This window comes from Microcaecilia unicolor, chromosome 4 (genome assembly GCF_901765095.1).
Source record: "Microcaecilia unicolor chromosome 4, aMicUni1.1, whole genome shotgun sequence".
Taxonomy (NCBI): domain Eukaryota; kingdom Metazoa; phylum Chordata; class Amphibia; order Gymnophiona; family Siphonopidae; genus Microcaecilia; species Microcaecilia unicolor.
Genome location: NC_044034.1, coordinates 136,613,154 through 136,631,024, shown reverse-complemented (window position 1 = coordinate 136,631,024; position 17,871 = coordinate 136,613,154). Strand labels below are relative to the sequence as shown.

The following is a 17,871-nucleotide window of genomic DNA, read 5'->3' as shown; positions in this document are numbered from 1 at the left end:
TAACTAGTCACAAGCTAGAAACTCACACTAAGCAAAACACAGGAGAACCAGTAAAGCTGTACACAAGCTAACAAGCAAAGCTATGCCAAAGCTAACTAGTAAAATGCTAGGAACTCACACAACACAGCACAACACACAGGAGAACTAGTAAAGCTGTACACAAGCCAACAAGAAAAGCTATGCCGAAGCTACTAGTAACAAGCTAGAAACTCACACTGAACTGGACAAGGTAGCAGTGCACAGAGCACTCTAACATACCAGGGACCTTAGATGATGCAAAGGCCAAGGCTGCAGTCTCTAAGTGATTAATAAAGCCCTTCAACAGCTGAGGAGCAGCTGCAGCCATCAGTAAGCAACTACGGAGGCTGTCCAGGCACAAACAAGAGAGACAAGTCCGGCAGCCTGGAAGAACTGGACTGGACTGGGCTAAAGTCTGGAATGGGTAGGAACAGCAAGACAAACTATGGCAGCCACTGGCTCTGGCCACCAGCGGGTGAGAGGAGCACAAACCAAGGAGCAGGCAGAGCGCACACAGAACATAGAGAGACTTAGAATACCTAGATGCAGCACAGAGGAGCAAACAGAGCCAGGCTGGAGACAGAGGTAGAACTAACTCAGGCAGCACCCCCAGGTGCAGTAGAGTGGAGTAATTAGAGCCATGCTGGAAGCAGCCAGCACACAGAAGGAAAACTACTCCAGAAAGGATAGGCAGAAGCCAGCTTAGAAGCTGACCCCCAGACATAAGGTAAGTCTGAGGGTGGTCACGGCCACAGACGTGACACATACAATTGAGTCTCTGCACTGTCTTGTGATCGATCATGTCACCCCCCCCCCCACCAGAGAGGAGGAGACTATTGCAGCGGGAAACCTTTTGGATATACCATCTGGCGACGGTAGAACCCAATGGGCTTAACACGTATATCCATTGGGGTTGTTACATGTAATAGTCATCAGCTGGATAGCGGAAGTAATTCGCCGGGGCTGGTATTTCCGGTATGATGTAAAAGGAACGCCGGCGCTATGTTTAAACTTTCCAGCTTAATCCTGAGTATTAGGAGAGAGACAGACTGTAAGCCACGAGTTAAGACACATTAGTGAGTGTGCCTTTTAAAACGGAGTTTAGACTAATATTTTTTCGTTTTGCATCCGCAGGATTTTCCCTTGACAAAGCACTGAAGCAAAAAGGCACCTGTCGGGATATTGATTACTCCTGGGATCGCACAAGTTTACATGCACAGATAAGTGTTATACAGAAGTCATCTCCATTATAATTAATGACACAATATTGGTCACTTGAAAGAAATTTAGCTAACCAGAAAATAAGCAACAAAAAATAATTAAAAAATTATTTCAGTAGTCACGGATGGTTGGGGGTTGTCTATGATTATAACCGTCACAGCGACCAGGCATACCAGATGGATGGTAAAATAATTGCCTAGTGACTGTATGAGACTTCTCTAAAACAAATCAATCTTGTGACCATCTGGCACTATTCGAACTCTACTATTGATTGGTTGTATATCCTAGAAATAAGCAGTGAATTTTCCCCAAGTCCATTTTAATAATGATCTATGGACTTTTCCTTTAGGAAGCCATCCAAACCTTTTTTTAAACCTCGCTAAGCTAACAGCTTTTACTATATTCTCTGGCAATGAATTCCAGAGTTTAATTACACGTTGATTGAAGAAAGATTTTCTCCAATTTGTTTTAAATTTACTATTTTGTAGCTTCATTGTGTGACCCCTAGTCCTAGTATTTTTGGAAAGAGTAAACAAGCAATTCATGTCTACCCGTTCCACTCTGCTCATTATTTTGTAGACCTCAATCATATCTCCCCTCAATCGTTTTTTTCTCCAAGCTGAACAGCCCTAGCCACTTTAGCCTTCCCTCATAGGGAAGTCGTCCCATCCCCTTTATCATTTGTGTTGCCCTTCTCTGTACCTTTTCTAATTCCACTATATCTTTTTTAAGATGCAGTGACCGGAATTGAACACAATATTTGAGGTGCGATCGCACCATGGAGCGAAACAAAGGCATTATAACGTCCTCATTTTTGTTTTCCATTCCTTTCCTAATAATACCTAACATTCTATTTGTTTTCTTAGCCACCACCACACACTGAGCAGAGGGTTTCAAATTTTCATGAACAAGGACGCCTAGATCCCTTTCATGGTCAGTGACTCCTAATGTGGAACCTTGCATTGCGTAGCTTTAATTTCGTTTCCTCTTTGTCACGTGCATCACTTTGCACTTGCTCACATTAAATGTCATCTGCCATTTGGATGCCCAGTCTCCCAGTCTAGTAAGGTTCTCTTGTAAATTTTCACAATCCTCTTGCGATTTAACAACTTATCTTCAGTTTTTAGTTATTGTTAATTACCTTTGTCTTTGAATGGTTGCATTGCTTATCTACAGTCTCTTTTCTTGTTCATACATGTTCTAGTAAACTCCTGACTTAACTAGTGCAATTCTCTCTTTCACAGTTTTCCAATTTACCAGCTGTGTTGTCTACAATTAATCTAAAATACCACAGTTAAGCTTATTCATGGGGGTAAGAAGTTTGATAGTGTTGCCCCTCTCCTAAGATCTGAACATTGACTTCCCATCCATTCTTGTATTACATTCAAGGTTCTAGCATTAACACATCAGATTCTCCATTCTGGAGTCCCCCAGTTTCTGTTCAGATCAATTCTCTCCTTTGTACTGGCTCACTCCTTGCAATTTTCCAACCAGCATCTACTTACTATTCCCTTCTCTTTTGCTGATTCATTTCAAAAAGGCTTTCAGTGTTACATAACATGGACTGGAAGACTCCCTATATAGTTCAGATTACCATAATTTCGTAGATCCTGGGATGTGTTTGTTTTCTTGTCCTGTCGTCTTCTCCCCATTCCTTCCCCTCCTTTTGTTTTCATTTAGGATTTCTTTGTTCCTACCCAGTGATGTACTGAAGCCAGCTCACTCCAGCTCGCAAGAGTCATTTGTTAGTTTTTTTTAGAGAATTTTGGGAGCTGTGGCTACTTGAACAACTGGATCCCAAAATTTGGCCTTGGGACCACTCCTGGCGTTCTCAACCCCTATGGCTTGGGCATCTTCTGCCCCCCCCCCCCCCCCCCCCCCCCCCCCCCCCCCCCCCCCCCACACACACACAGATGCGGCACCTCTCTGCTCCCTCCCTCTTTAACCTACCCCTGTACCTCTTCTTGCTGCAATTAATTTTTTTTAAGCAGTGTCGGCACCATTAGCAAAAGCAGGTTGCTTCAGCCAATCCCAGGGGCTTTACTTCAGCACTGTGTCTTGTATATAATGAAGCAACACTTATGTATATCTGTTTTGGTTTTGATGCATTTATATTTTAAAATGAGCACTGCAATGTTAGCACTGCTACTGTCTCTAATGTTAGTAATGCTTTAATATAACGAAATGGCAATTGTTTTCTTGGTTTGTTTATTTTCAAGGAGCGTCAATACACACATACATTATTGCGGCATTGCTGTACTTAATAGTAGCTTAGTGTCGTCTTGGCAACGCTTTTTCTGGTTTGCATCATGATGTTTTAAACATTTTTTATTGTTGCACCTTTTATTCATCATTAACAGCGCAGGGCCAGCATTGTTTTTGTATTCTTGCTGCAAGTTCACTATGATGTCACTTTGTTTTTGGTTTAAAGACATCAACATAGGACAATTTTATTTCCTTTTGTGACATCTTCCAGTTTATGTACTTTTTGCCACTATGTGGATCATCATGACAGGCTTTGAAAGAATATTTTGATGGTTTCCTTCTGGAGGCTTATATACATTTATTTCAGTCTGTTCATTTGGTTGTTCTCTTATCTACTTAGATATCATATGCACTTTTAGTGTGGCTAAACAGTGGGCAGGCATTAAGCTCAGATGACAACATGTTTTGTTATCTAGTTTGTTTGTTTTTTTAATCTAATTTGATCTATGTTTAACTGTAGGCATATTATAGATTTGTTGGTTTTAATCTTATGTTCATTTTTATTTTCTGTAAAATAAAATAGCACCGTGATGAGCTATCAAATACTTATTTAGTTATTTAGACTATTACTTACTGTTGAATATTACAGTGATATATATGTTTTAATTGTTTTATAATAGACTCCTGACGCAAGCCTTACTGGCTGAAACACAGCTGTGTCGAATCCTGTTCTTTTATTCTGCATTAATTTTATGGTCAATAAATATTTTTTAGTTTTCATATTTGAAGTGTCGTCTTTTATTTTTTATTTTTATTTTTGTTTTATTAGTCATCTTCGCTGTTTTGTCCATTGTTGTTTTTTTTTTTTTTTTTGCGAAGACTGGTTTCTTCTGTTTTTTTGTATTACAAGCTATTATATTGGCCATAACTCAAATTTTGAGTTTTTGCTTGATTGGAAAGGTATAAGATTTTTCTTTTTTTTCACTAAACCATGTTATGGGTGCACTATTTGTTTTTGTGTTTGGCATGTTTTCTTAGCCAGTGTCTTAAATGAACAAGCATCATACCACATTTGTGCATATATTTGTTACCATTAGCTTCCCATTGGGTTACTAATTCATGAACATTATGGGCTCCTTTAACTATGCGGCAGTAAGCCCAACGCGGGCTTATGGCTCGTTATACAGGAAGTACTGCTGGGCTACCGCAGAAGCCCAGCAGTATTTCTCACCCCTAGAGCACAGTCATTTCTGGTGCTACAAAAATGTAGTTATTTTTGTAGCGTTGGAGTGTACCCAGCGATAATCAAGCAGTGCCTGTTTACCGCCGGATTAATGCGGGAGCCCTTACCGCCACCTCAATGGGTGATAGTAAGGACTCCACCCTGAAATGGCCGCAAAGAAAGTGCTTTACTTGCCGCCCAGCCATTTTCTGTAGGAAAGTGAGACTTTCCTTTTACCAGCTGTAGTAAAAGGGGGCCTCAGCACGCGTGTAAAACACGCACCAATGCCAGTGCTGGCCCCCTTATTCTGCAGCTTGGTGAAAGGGTCCCTATGTCATCAAAGTCAAAATTTATTAGGTGGTGGGACTCAGCTTCCTTGCCAGCAAAGAAATGCATAGTGTTTCTGCAAAGTGGGGGTAGGGGTGGGAGAGAAGTACACATTGCCCCCCAGCCTACCCCTGGTTCCCCCCTCCAAAATTGTGGAGCTGACTATGACCGGAGAGAGAGCCTGTTGTTAAAAATTTACCAACACACCACTGTTCCTACCCCTTTTCCGCTTTCCTTATTATGCAAGATTTGTAACCTAGCTACCTTATGTGTCATTTCATTGCTCTCTTTCTCTTTTGCATACATTTCTATTTTTGCTTTTTTTTTTTTAACTGCTTATATATCTGTGATTTGTGGTGTATTAAATAAAGTTGAACCTTGAACCTTTTTTGGGTAAACAGAGAAATATCTTTTGTCAAGTTGTGCAATAAGCTGGATACGGATTAATGAGATTATTGCCTAATATCCTTTTGTCCTCGGAAAGTAAATTAAGACTTTTACTTGAAATGTGTTAATATTTATATAGTAATTAAGGATAGGTTAATATTTGGTGTTCCAATTCTGAGCTTGTTAAACAGTGTTAATATCATCTGTTATTTCATGCAGTAAAAAAATCAAATTAGAAACCTATCTAATATAATAAAACGCACCGTGAACGTTCTGAAGACAACGTTCTGAAGCAACTCAAACACTCCCTGTAGGGTTCGTGGATTCATGGTGTGAAGCCACCCAGCCAGCCAGCCACGTCTCTGCCCCGCCCTCACGTCAAACGTTATGACGTGCGGGCAGAAAAGTTACAATGAACTGAAGGAAGGGATCGAAGACGTTGCCAAGCAATGGTAAAACACATAAGAGGCATGACAACCAATCAGAAAAAAGCAAACTCTACCAACGTTACCAAGCAACGAAACGCGACGTTACAAGGACCAATCAGAGACAACAACAAGGTAAGAAGGGAGGAGCACTCACCACCAGCAGAACGACTCATTATCACAAAAACACAGAGAACAACAGAGGAGGACCGAACGGCTGATTATCTGACCAGGAAGGAAAGCAGACGACCACCGCAACCTAGGGGTATGTGTGAAAATTTGTAGATCGCACGAGGCACGACAAAAACAGCCCCTCACCATCTGAAACGTACCAGCCCTGAAGAAGGTGCCGCCCAACTGGTAGGCTTACCCGTGAGCCAGCCAGTACAAATCAGCGACCGAAGCACGGAAAACAGTAGGGAAACACACGTGTTTCCCTACTCCTCACCTGCCTACAATTTGTTTAACACTGGCTGGAAAAAAACAGCCGCACACCCGGAACCCCTTCAACACAAACCGACAACCCCCCCCCCCCTCCGGCTCCTTTAGCGAACCGGCTGAGGACGTGCCCAACCATCCTCAGACAAGCTCCCGACCTCGGGGATTCCTATTCAAAATGACTCAGCCCCCTTTACGAAACCGGCTAAGGATGTGCCCAACCATCCTCAGACAATCTCCCGATCTCGGGGATGCCCCGAAAAACCAATACAAGACAGCGCTGCTCCCCCATGGCACATCCCTCTTCAAAAATTAACAAATCAATCCCCCGACGGCCCGACACACGTAAAAAGACAGTGCAGCTAACACCAACACATTTCACTACCAACGTTATCCTTCAGTCGGTCTAAACCAGGAAAAAAAGAAAAAAACCAAAATAATTTGTTCCTCTCGCTTCCAACCATAAAAAAAAAAAAAACTCCTGCTTCAGCACAAAAAAAAAAACATCAAAGGCTAACCCCCTTACAAACACATTTTCAAAAAAAGCCCCCCTCCACAAACCCCTCCTTCACAAAAAACCACAAAAAAAAAAAAAAAAAACACACCCTGGAACAATAACCACCCTCAAAGCAACACAACAAACCATCACAGTTTACCAGCAGAGCACATACCCCAACCACCTAACCCCCCCCCCCCCCCAAAAAAAAAACCTTAGTGACACATTGTAACCACCCTCTAACACAAACAGTGGTCCATCCCAATTTACAAGCACAGGGAGGGGGGGAACCCCTGCAACTGAGAGACAGACAGAGGAACTGAGAGGGAGGGGGAACCCTGGCACATACTCTCATTCTCACAGACACACTCACAGTCTCTCTCTGTCACACAGACGCACATACACTCTCTCACACACAGTCAAACACACTCCCCAGGCCAGATTTAAAAATACAACTGAGGAACAGGTTTTGATTCTACAGCTCACACATGTATTGTAACACTATTTCACAAAGTGTATAATTTGAAAAATTCTTAAACTAGCGCCTCACCTGATGTACGTGACAACAAATGTATGCATGACACTTACTGTATTAGTCTTTCACCCGTCCACACACTGTACTGTGTCCACTACTATCCCCCCCATATAAAGAAATCCTCTGCTCAACCCCCATGAGCAGCAAAACTGCTCTCTCCCCTACCATGACCAGATCACCAATAACCCTGCTCTTTACCTAGCTCCTGTCCTCATGTCCACCAATCCTGCTGTGTACTCTGCCCTTGCCCCCATGTCCACAACTGTCCTCTCTCACCTGCCCTACTACCTTCGTTTCTCCTCACTACCCACCCCTCCTCAACTCTTTTCTCTCCTGCCCTCCCCCCCATGTCCAACAACCGTCACCTTTCCCCTACCCTCCCACCCATCCACAAAAAAAAAACAAAAAAACCCTGACCTCTTCCTAGCCCCTGACCTCATGGGCACCAACCCTGCTGTCTACTTTGCCCTTGCCACCATGACCACAACTGTCCACTCTCCCCTGCCCTACTGCCTTACTATCTCCTCTCTCCCAGCCCTCCTCCACTACTTTCTCTCCTGCCCTCCCCCCATGTCCAACAACCCTCATCTTTCCCCTACACTCCCACCTATCCAGAAAAAACAAAAAAAAATTTATGTACAACAAGAAATACAATCCTGACCTTTTCCTAGCCCCTGCCCTCATGTCCACCAACTTTGCTGCATACCCTACCCTTGCCCCCATGTCCACCAACTGTGCTCTCTCCCCTGCCCTACTCCCTTCCTTTGTCCTCTCTCCCCTCCTCCCTGCCTCTCTCCCATGCCCTGACCCCATGACGAAAAACTCACAACTATCACCTACCCTCCCACCCGTCCACAAAACAAACAAACAAAAAAACCTTAAAAAAATTCAACCCAGACCTTTCCGTAGCCTCTGCCGTCATGTCCACAAACCCTGCTGAATACCCTGCCCTTGCCAACATGTCCACCAACTGTCCTCTCTCCCCAGCCCTCCTCCACTCCTTTCTCACCTGCCCTCCCACCATGTCCAACAACCCTCATCTTTCCCCTACCCTCCCACCTATCCACAAAAACAAAAAAAAAACTATATGTACAACAAAAAATACAACCCTGACCTTTTCCTAGTCCCTGCCCTCATGTCCAACAACCCTGCTGCATACCCTACCCTTGCCCCCATGGCCACCAACTGTGCTCACTCCCCTGCCCTACTCCCTTCCTTTCTCCTCTCTCCCCTCCTCCCTGCCTCTCTATCCTGCCCTGACCCCATGACGAACAACTAACATCTATCACCTACCCTCCCACCCGTCCACAAAAACAAACAAACAAAAAAAACATAAAGAAATACAACCCTGACCTTTCCCTAGCCTCTGCCGTCATGTTCACAAACCCTGCTGTATACTCTGCCCTTGCCAACATGTCCACCAACTGTCCTCTCTCCCCTGCCCTACTCCCATCCTCTCTCCTCTCTCCCCTACTCCCTCCCTCTCTGAACAACTCTACTCCCCTCCTCTGTATGTGGGCTTGGCTGTGTCAGTTGTATATGTCGTAATGTCTGACAGGGCGGCAATGCCACCGTTGTCAAGGGGGCAGCCTTAAATTATTCCACTTTCTACTTCTGTTTTACATGCCCCCTCTCTTTCCAATGCAGTGTCCTTCTCTGCACATACGTTGGACAGTTTTATGCAGTCTCCGTTCCTTGCCTCTGGCTACTCCTCCTTTCAGGAGCCGGTTGAGCCACAGGTTGCACTTTCACCATCTTGACTCAGAGTTCCACTGCACATTTTCAGGTGAGTCGGTAATATATCATTTATATACATTGATTAATACAAACAACAACAAAATGGATGGGGGTCTTTTCTACCACAACTATGCAGATGAAGGCTTAATTTAATTCTTGAAGTTTACTTCCTTCACTACAGCAATGGCAGCGCAGCAGAAGGGAACACAAGCAGCATCAGCAAACTTCACACAATCAACGGCATGTGAATGAAATAGTATGAACTACCTTCTGCTGGCTGTGGGTTATGCAAGGACTGTTCCGTATGACACTAAAATTAATTTTTTAATATAGCACGCAACAAAATGAATGCTTTGTTAAATTGTTCAATTTGTAACTTTACAGGAAAAAACAAAAAGCATCACAAGACTAAACAACGAGCATGAGCAAACTTCAACAAGGAAACAGCATGAAACTGAAACACTATGAGTCACCTCCTGCTGCCTCATGGTCATGCCAGGACTGTTGTAGATGAGACTACATACACACACTCACTAACTCTGTCACACATACTCTAATTCTGTCACTGTCATACTTCTGATTAATACACTTTCAAATTCATATATAACTACCATTACGTGATAATTTCAGAACTAAGTGCTTCATTTCTTTCAGAACACAAGATATAGAAGACAACCACGGAGCCACCAAATGTGCAAGGTCACAGAAAACAGAAAACAAACCTCACTACACTGACACTGTGAAGTACAATATGGACATCAACTGGCCTTAAACAATCTACCACCAGGTATGGAGCTTAGTAGTGAGAGCTGGAGAGGACAGAAGGGGAAAGAATCATTGATGCAAACAGATGTGTTGGGGGAAATAAAACTTATCACTAAAACTGTGACCTGCAACTTCACAATCTTTACAGTCTCTGATACTATGTCTGTCACATACTCTCTCTACGACATATAGTAACTGTCTCACACAAACTAACACTCACACATATACTTTGTCAAAACACTTTACTAGAATACATAATTGCAATCATATGATGTTACATATTTAAAAAAAAAAAAAAAAAAACCTTTCCCATACGTAACTAACAACACTATCACACTCTCTGAGTCCCAAACACACTGATTCAGATTCTAAATGCTGTGTAAAACTCAAACACTAATGCAGGATCTACATAAATAGACAATCTCTCTCTCTCTCTCTCTCTCTCTCTCTCTCTGTTCCTCTCTCTCTCTCTTTCTTTCTCTCTCTCTCTCTCTTTCTCTCTCTCTTTCTCTTTCTCTCTCTTTCTCTCTCTCTCTCAATCAATCACAAGCTTAAGTAGTGACTCCATAACCCCACCAGCAATGCTGTGCCCCCCTACTCATTACAGTTCACCTTACCCCACATACTACACCAAACAAATAAAGTACTAACACTACTCTTACAAACACCAGACCCCCCACAAAACACAGACCACTCTCTAAGCCCCAAACAACCTCCTCCCCATCACACAGACACACACACTATCTGTGATACACAAACTCACATTCTGTTACTGTCATACTTTAGTATCATAAAGTTTCGATTACATATATAACTGTGATTGCATGATAATTTCACAAATCCCTGCATCTTTTCATGCAGAACAGCAAATAGAGACCAAACCAGGGAGCCAACAAATGTACAACTTCACAGGAAACACGTCGAACACCTTACTACACTGACATGCAGAACCAGAAAATGGAGATGTACTAGCAGGTATGGCACTTGATGGTGGCATGTGCAGGACACAAAACAGAACACACATATTGATACCTTAGGGAAATTTAAACAAAAAAAAATGTGACCTGCAAATTGCTAATGTTTACACACTGTCTCAAACACAATGTATATCTGTCTATCTCACACACTCTCACAGTCAATCTCAGAGATACTCACTATCTTTGTCAAATCCTCAGTGTATCATATATAATCAGTCTCTGACTCACACATACTCACTCACTGTATTACACATGTGACTCACTGTGTTACACATACTCTCACACATTTTATATCACTCACATAGATACTGTGTCCTAAAAATTGACTTAAAAAAAATTGGCTTAATATAATAACTTATATGTTTCCCCTTTCATTTCTTTCAGAACACTGGCCACACAAATAACTAACAGGATACTGCCAAATAAAGAAATCCACAGAGACTACAATTTCAATTGTCGTGTCAACCAGAAATACAGCTCACAGATAAGACAGTGGTTTACAAAAAAAAAAAAAAACACCAGAAACACCAAAACCTAACAGATTGGTCACTGTCTCTTTCACACTCACTGACTCAATCACTCAGTCTCTGACCCACAAACAGTTTCTATCTCTCATAAAAAAAGGGTGCAACTTGCACTAAAAATTCTCTCTCACACACACTCTAAAACACACACAGTACCATACAACATAGTCACACAATATGGATACAAAAAACACAGACAGTACCAGTTCTACTCTACAAGCAGATCACAACTATCAAAAAAAACCACCACCTGCTCAACAGGATGCAGAACATAAATTTAAGAAAGCACAAAGAAAAAAAAAAAAACCAAACAGATAACAATGAAAACAAACCTGTACATGAAGAAAATATAACCACAGCAACAGATGAACAGCAGCTACAACATCAACAAACAGCAGAACCACAATGCAAAACCTATACACCACTGCATGAGGATGAACACCCAGAACAAAACAAGCAAGACAATACAAAGAAAAGGAGTAGAAAAATAAAAAATGAAAACCAAAAACCAGAGGAAGTGGCAGCACGTAAACGAAAAAAAATTGAAGCACAAAAAAAAAAGACGTACAGCTCTAACTGAAGATGAGAAAAAAATTAAAGCAACTGCAAGGAAAAGTTACAAAATAAAAATAACAACAATACTAACCACTGAACAACTGGAACAATGTAAACAAAAAACAGCAGCAAATGAAAAAAAAAAAGACGTGCTTATATGAGCCAGGAGCAAAAGGCATATCTAAGTCAACAAGCAAAAACAAGGAAAAAGTCAAGATTAGAAAATCCAGCACCAGTAACTACTGAACAGCTGGCACAACGTAAAGAAAAAAAAGCAGAAGCAGAAAGAAAAAGACGTGCCTCTATGAGCAAGGAGCAAAAGGTACATCTAAGTCAACAAGCAACTGCAAGGAAAAAATTAAGATTACAAAATTTAACAGCACTAACTACTGAACAGCTGGCACAACGTAAAGCAAAAAAAACACAAGCACAAAGGAAAGGCGTGCCACTATAAGGCAGCAAGAAATCCCCCCCCCCCCAAAAAAAAAACAACCAACTACAACGAAAAAAAGAAACACACAAACTAAAACACTACCTACTAAACAGGTTGTACAATATAAATGTAAAAAACCAAAAAAACAAACAAAAATACTTACTACTATCACTGAGGACAAAAATGCATGTCCAATTGAAGAACCCACAACAAGCAAAAGCTTCATGACAATAAGCAAAAGGACTACAACAAGAAATACAATACAAACTGATGAGAAACAGGCTAACCAAAGAAAAAACAAAATAGAAGCACAACGAAAAAGACGTGCAGCTTTAAAAAACAAAAAAAAAAAACAGCTCTACATAACAAGGACAAAAATGCATGTCCAACTGAACAACCCAGTACAAGCAAAATGTCTATGACAACAAATAATGCAACACGAAATGAAGAGGAAAAGGCTAACCGTCGACAAAAAAAAACAGAAGCACAACGAAAACTACGCGCAGCCTTAAAAACAAGGAACAACCCTGCTCAATATCACAAACACCCAGGAAAGGAAACTACCACTTTACTACATAAAACATTACCAGAGACAACCGTCACAACACATTCAAACACTTCAAACACAGGACTTGCAATAACAGACAGTGTAAATGAGAACAACACTCTATACTATAATTGTGGGCCTATGAATGCTACATGTATATTTTGCAAAGCAAAATATTTTAAGAATGAAACGCCTTCTGACAACTTATTTACAAAGTGCTGTAGTAAGGGAAAAGTACATCTTCCACCTATTAGATCTAATGAATTTATAAAACAGCTTCTCTCCAGGGAACATCAACATTCTAAAAATTTCTTTGAAAACATTCGCTCCATTAATAGTTCCTTAGCCTTTGCATCTATGGGAGCTAATATTTCACCACCACCTGGATATGGGCCTTACTGCTTTAAAATCAATGGCACTATTTACCATAGAACAGCATCACTCCATCCGGACAAAGACAAACAAAGACAATTTTCACAACTATATATTCTAGATCCAGACGAAGCATCTGTTCAAAGACTACAAATCAAACCAAATGCACACATCCATGAGACATTAATAACACAATTAAGCAACTTTATGGCATCTGAAAATCCTTTTGCAGACGCATGTAAAATGCTGTATAAAGTAGAGAATGAAAGTATAGCAGAAGCACAAAGACTAACAATAGAAACACCAAGAATCTCTATGGCCATTGTCCAAGATCGAAAACATGATCCCAGGTGATACAATGCACCACGAGCCAATGAGGTTGCTTACATTTTCCAAAACACAGAAGGCGAACCTCCTTTACATCGAGATCCCATAATACACTGCCGCAACATGGAAAATCAAACAAATAAAACTGAAATAATAAGTGTATTGGATCCAAACCTTGAACCTATGGTATACCCATTACTGTTCCCATATGGAGATCAGAGCTGGGGGATAAACATTCCTTTATCTGAACAACCTGAATGTCTCAGAAACATGTGCAACAAAGAAAAAAAAAACAGAATTAGAGTTACACAAATGCAATATTATGGATACCGTTTTCCAATAAGAGATGATTTCAATCCTTTCCTTTCAGCAGGAAAACTAACCCAACAGTACTTTGTGGATGCCTACATTAAAACTGAGGCCAACAGACTAAATTATATTAGACAAAACCAAAAAATTTTACAAGTAGAAAAATACAAAGGATTAATGGACCACCTTGCCACTGAAATTACAGATCCACAATTTACACCTGGACAACCATTCATTTTACCATCAACATTTTCAGGAAGCCCCAGAAATATGCATCAAACTTATCAAGATGCAATGGCCATAGTTCGGAAATATGGTAAACCAGATCTATTCATTACTATGACATGCAACCCTAAATGGGAAGAAATCACTCAACACCTAGAGAAAGGACAAATGCCAGAATTTCGCCCAGACTTATTGGCAAGGGTGTTTCATTTAAAACTAAAACAATTACTACAAGACATATGCAAAGAACACATATTTGGTATCCCACTTGCAAAAATACATGTAATAGAATTTCAAAAACGTGGATTACCTCATGCACATATTTTACTCATCTTAAAAGAAGAGCATAAGCCAAAAAATACAGAGATAATTGATAAAATCGTATGTGCAGAAATACCTGACATACAAAAATTTCCACGTCTCCATGCTATTGTTACTAAACATATGATACATGGCCCTTGCAATGACACCACCTTACATTTACCATGCATGGTATCTGGGAAGTGTTCAAAAGAATTCCCCAAAACCTTCCAAAACGAAACCATTCAAAACTGTGATGGATATCCAAAATACCGTCGAAGAGATAATGGTGGTGTTACAGTTGTACATGGAAAAATTATTAATAACACTTGGGTAGTCCCCTACAACCCTTTCTTACTACTGAAATACAATTCACATATAAATGTTGAAGTCTGCGCATCTATTAAAAGTGTGAAATACCTTTTCAAATATGTGTATAAAGGACATGATTGTGCTAATGTCGTCATCAAGGAGCACAAAACTTTACAACACGATGAAATTAAAACCTTCACAGACTCAAGATATGTTACTGCTCCAGAAGCTGCATGGCGACTTAACGCATTTGAAATGCATCATCAATCACACAGTATCCAGAGATTACAAGTACACTTGCCAGATGAACAAAGCATTGTGTTTCATCCCAAAAACATTGACATTGCAGTGGAAACAGCTAAAACAAAGGATACTACTTTAACAGCATGGTTTAAACTGAATGCTGAATATCCTCCTGGTAACAGCATTTTATACATTGATATCCCTACATACTATACCTTCAACAAAACAGAACGAAAGTGGAAACAGAGGAAATCAGAAAATAATAAAACAATAGGCAGGATGTATGCAGTCAATTTAGCTACAGATCCCGAACGTTATTGCCTCAGACTCATTCTACTACACCAACCTGGAGCAAAGTGTTTTCAAGACTTAAAAACTGTCCAAAATACTGTTTACAATACATTCCAAGATGCAGCAAAAAAAATGGGACTCATTCATGATGAAGCAGTGTGGGAAAACACATTAGACGACGCAGTCACGTGCATCATGCCCCAGCAAATACGGGAAGTCTTTGCATACATTTGTGTTTTTGCAGCACCATGTAATGCTTTACAAATTTATCACAAATATAAAAATTTTATGCAAGAAGATTTTACACATATGCATGGATGCACAGAAGAATGCACTGTTTGTGAACAATTATGCCTGATCAAAATTCAAACTATTTTACAAACACATGGCAAAAACCTACAACACTTCGGCTTACCAAAAACAACACACAAGATAGAAGATCCAACCCTTGCATTCATAGCAACAGAAGAAAAGCATAACGCAGAAATAATGCAACAAAACTTAAACCATGACCAACTACAAGTTTTCAAAACTATACTATCTGCATGCAATGACAAACAACAAACAAACAACTGCTTTTTCTTAGATGGCCCAGCAGGAAGTGGCAAAACTTATACATATAAAACTATTCTCAGTACCATCCGAGGAGAAGGAAAAATTGCACTTCCTGTTGCATCAACAGGAATTGCAGCAAACCTACTACCTGGAGGACGAACTTATCATTCACAATTTAAATTACCAGTCCCTCTACTTGAAAACTCAACATCAACTATCAGATTAAATTCCAATAATGCTTCAAACCTTAGAGATGCACACATTATAATTTGGGATGAATCAATTATGGCTCCCACTATGGCACTTTCTGCTGTAGATACACTACTCAAAGACATCATGAAGAATGACAAACCATTTGGGGGAAAAGTTCTTCTACTCGGTGGAGATTTTAGACAAACTTTACCAGTAGTACCACATGCTAATCAAACACAGATTATTGAATCAAGCATTAAATTTAATAAACTATGGAAACAATTTAACATACTTAAATTACACAACAATGTACGCTACACAGATCCACAATACAACAACTGGCTATTGGAGTTAGCTAATGGGAATCTGCCATGTCCACATGGTTTCCAAAATACGATTGAAATACCTAATCAGCACATTTGTTACACAGATATAGTTGAAGCTGTCTTTGGAAACAAACTTACTGCAGACACAGTTGCAAACTTTGAAAAAAAAAACTATTCTTTGCCCAAAAAATACACATGCAGACAAAATAAATAACAACGTTTTAAATATTTTAAAAGGAAACACAAAAACTTACTTAAGTACGGATTCCATAAATGACTCTACAGAAGAAGAACAACACTTATATCCAGTAGAATTTCTTCATCAACAAACTCCTACTGGACTGCCACCACATAAACTAGATTTGAAAATTGGTGCCATAGTTATACTACTCAGAAATTTAAACACAAAAAAAGGATTGTGTAATGGAACTCGCCTAATAGTCAAAAACTTGAAAAACAACCTTATCATTAGTCAAGTACTCAGTGGATCAAGTGCTGGCAGTACTGTTTTCATACCACGTATTGACCTTGCACCATCAAACACAGACCTACCGTTTATACTATGTAGAAGACAATTCCCTGTCAAACTGGCCTTTGCAATGACCATTAACAAGTCACAAGGACAAACTTTTGACAAAGTTGGAATTTACCTTCCAGAACCAGTATTTACACATGGACAACTGTATGTTGCCTTTTCAAGAGTAAAGAACTCCTGTGATGCAATTGTAAAAGTGATTGACGGACCTCAACAAGGACACCTTTTCCCTAATTGTAACAAAATATATACAAAAAATATTGTTTACAAGGAAATGTTACAAATGTAAAAAAAAAAAAAACATTTTAAAAAGTCCACATGTTACTTACAAAACTGATAGTAACACATGAACATCTGTATGTTATCTTTCAAATAGTTTATATGTCTTCTAATGCATTTCTTAAACAGATTTATGTACCTCAACAGCTAAACCTTTTATCTGTTTGTAAAAAACATTATAAAAACATATTCTTTACAATGAAATGTAAAAAATGTTATCAAGAATTAAAATACAACTTTAAAAAAAAAAACATTTTCAAAAACACTTACATCCATTTATATCAAACAGAAAAAAAAAACGTTAACAAAACCACATGCTAGCGCCCGTTTCATTTGTTTCGGAAACGGGCCTTTTTTACTAGTTACTTTATAAATTGAATAGTGCTGTTCTGTTCAACTGAACTGTAGTAAATAAATATAAAAACAATAGTATATTATTCCATTTTTATTCAAGACCTCTCAGGTAAAGCATATTTTTCTTGTATTCGTTTTACTGTAACAACACTGTTATAGAAACCTAATTCTGAGTTTTCCAAAACATTTGACAGCTTTAAAAATAGCAGCAAGAATTTCAGTAAATTCTTAGATAATTCAGAAACAGAGAAGGAGCAATACTTGAAAGCTGCAGATGTGGTGGCAGGGGGAATATGTTGACGTCTGAGGAATTAGAAGGTCAGTTAGGTGCATGCTAACAGTCAGTAAATGACCCACTTCATGCTTTAAATGTATACCCCAGAAAGGAAAATAATAGATACATATTTCATAGATATGATAGAGATATTTCATAGAATAA

The 17,871-nt window shown here is 39.7% G+C and overlaps 1 protein-coding gene and 1 long non-coding RNA gene across 2 annotated transcripts; both read left to right on the top strand.

Moving 5' to 3' along the window:
• The first annotated feature begins 9,332 nt into the window (after nucleotides 1-9,332).
• LOC115467931 lies at nucleotides 9,333-11,228 on the top strand. The gene is made up of 3 exons (XR_003941789.1): nucleotides 9,333-9,798; nucleotides 10,638-10,751; nucleotides 11,138-11,228. It is a non-coding gene; the product is annotated as an uncharacterized LOC115467931 (long non-coding RNA).
• A 2,404-nt stretch (nucleotides 11,229-13,632) lies between these two features.
• On the top strand, nucleotides 13,633-17,088 carry LOC115469629. Its single transcript, XM_030202424.1, has 2 exons — nucleotides 13,633-16,247; nucleotides 16,375-17,088. Exons 1-2 carry the CDS (start codon nucleotides 13,635-13,637, stop codon nucleotides 17,086-17,088), a joined length of 3,327 nt encoding a protein of 1,108 aa, XP_030058284.1. The 5' UTR covers nucleotides 13,633-13,634.
• The last annotated feature ends 783 nt before the right edge of the window (nucleotides 17,089-17,871 follow it).

Bases quoted from the DNA above. Each gene is read 5' to 3' on its own strand.
- LOC115469629 (XM_030202424.1), top strand. From the start codon at position 13,635: ATGGAAAATCAAACAAATAAAACTGAAATAATAAGTGTATTGGATCCA. The intron at 16,248-16,374 runs GTACGCTACACA...ACACAGATATAG, and splicing joins TACTTAAATTACACAACAAT to TTGAAGCTGTCTTTGGAAAC.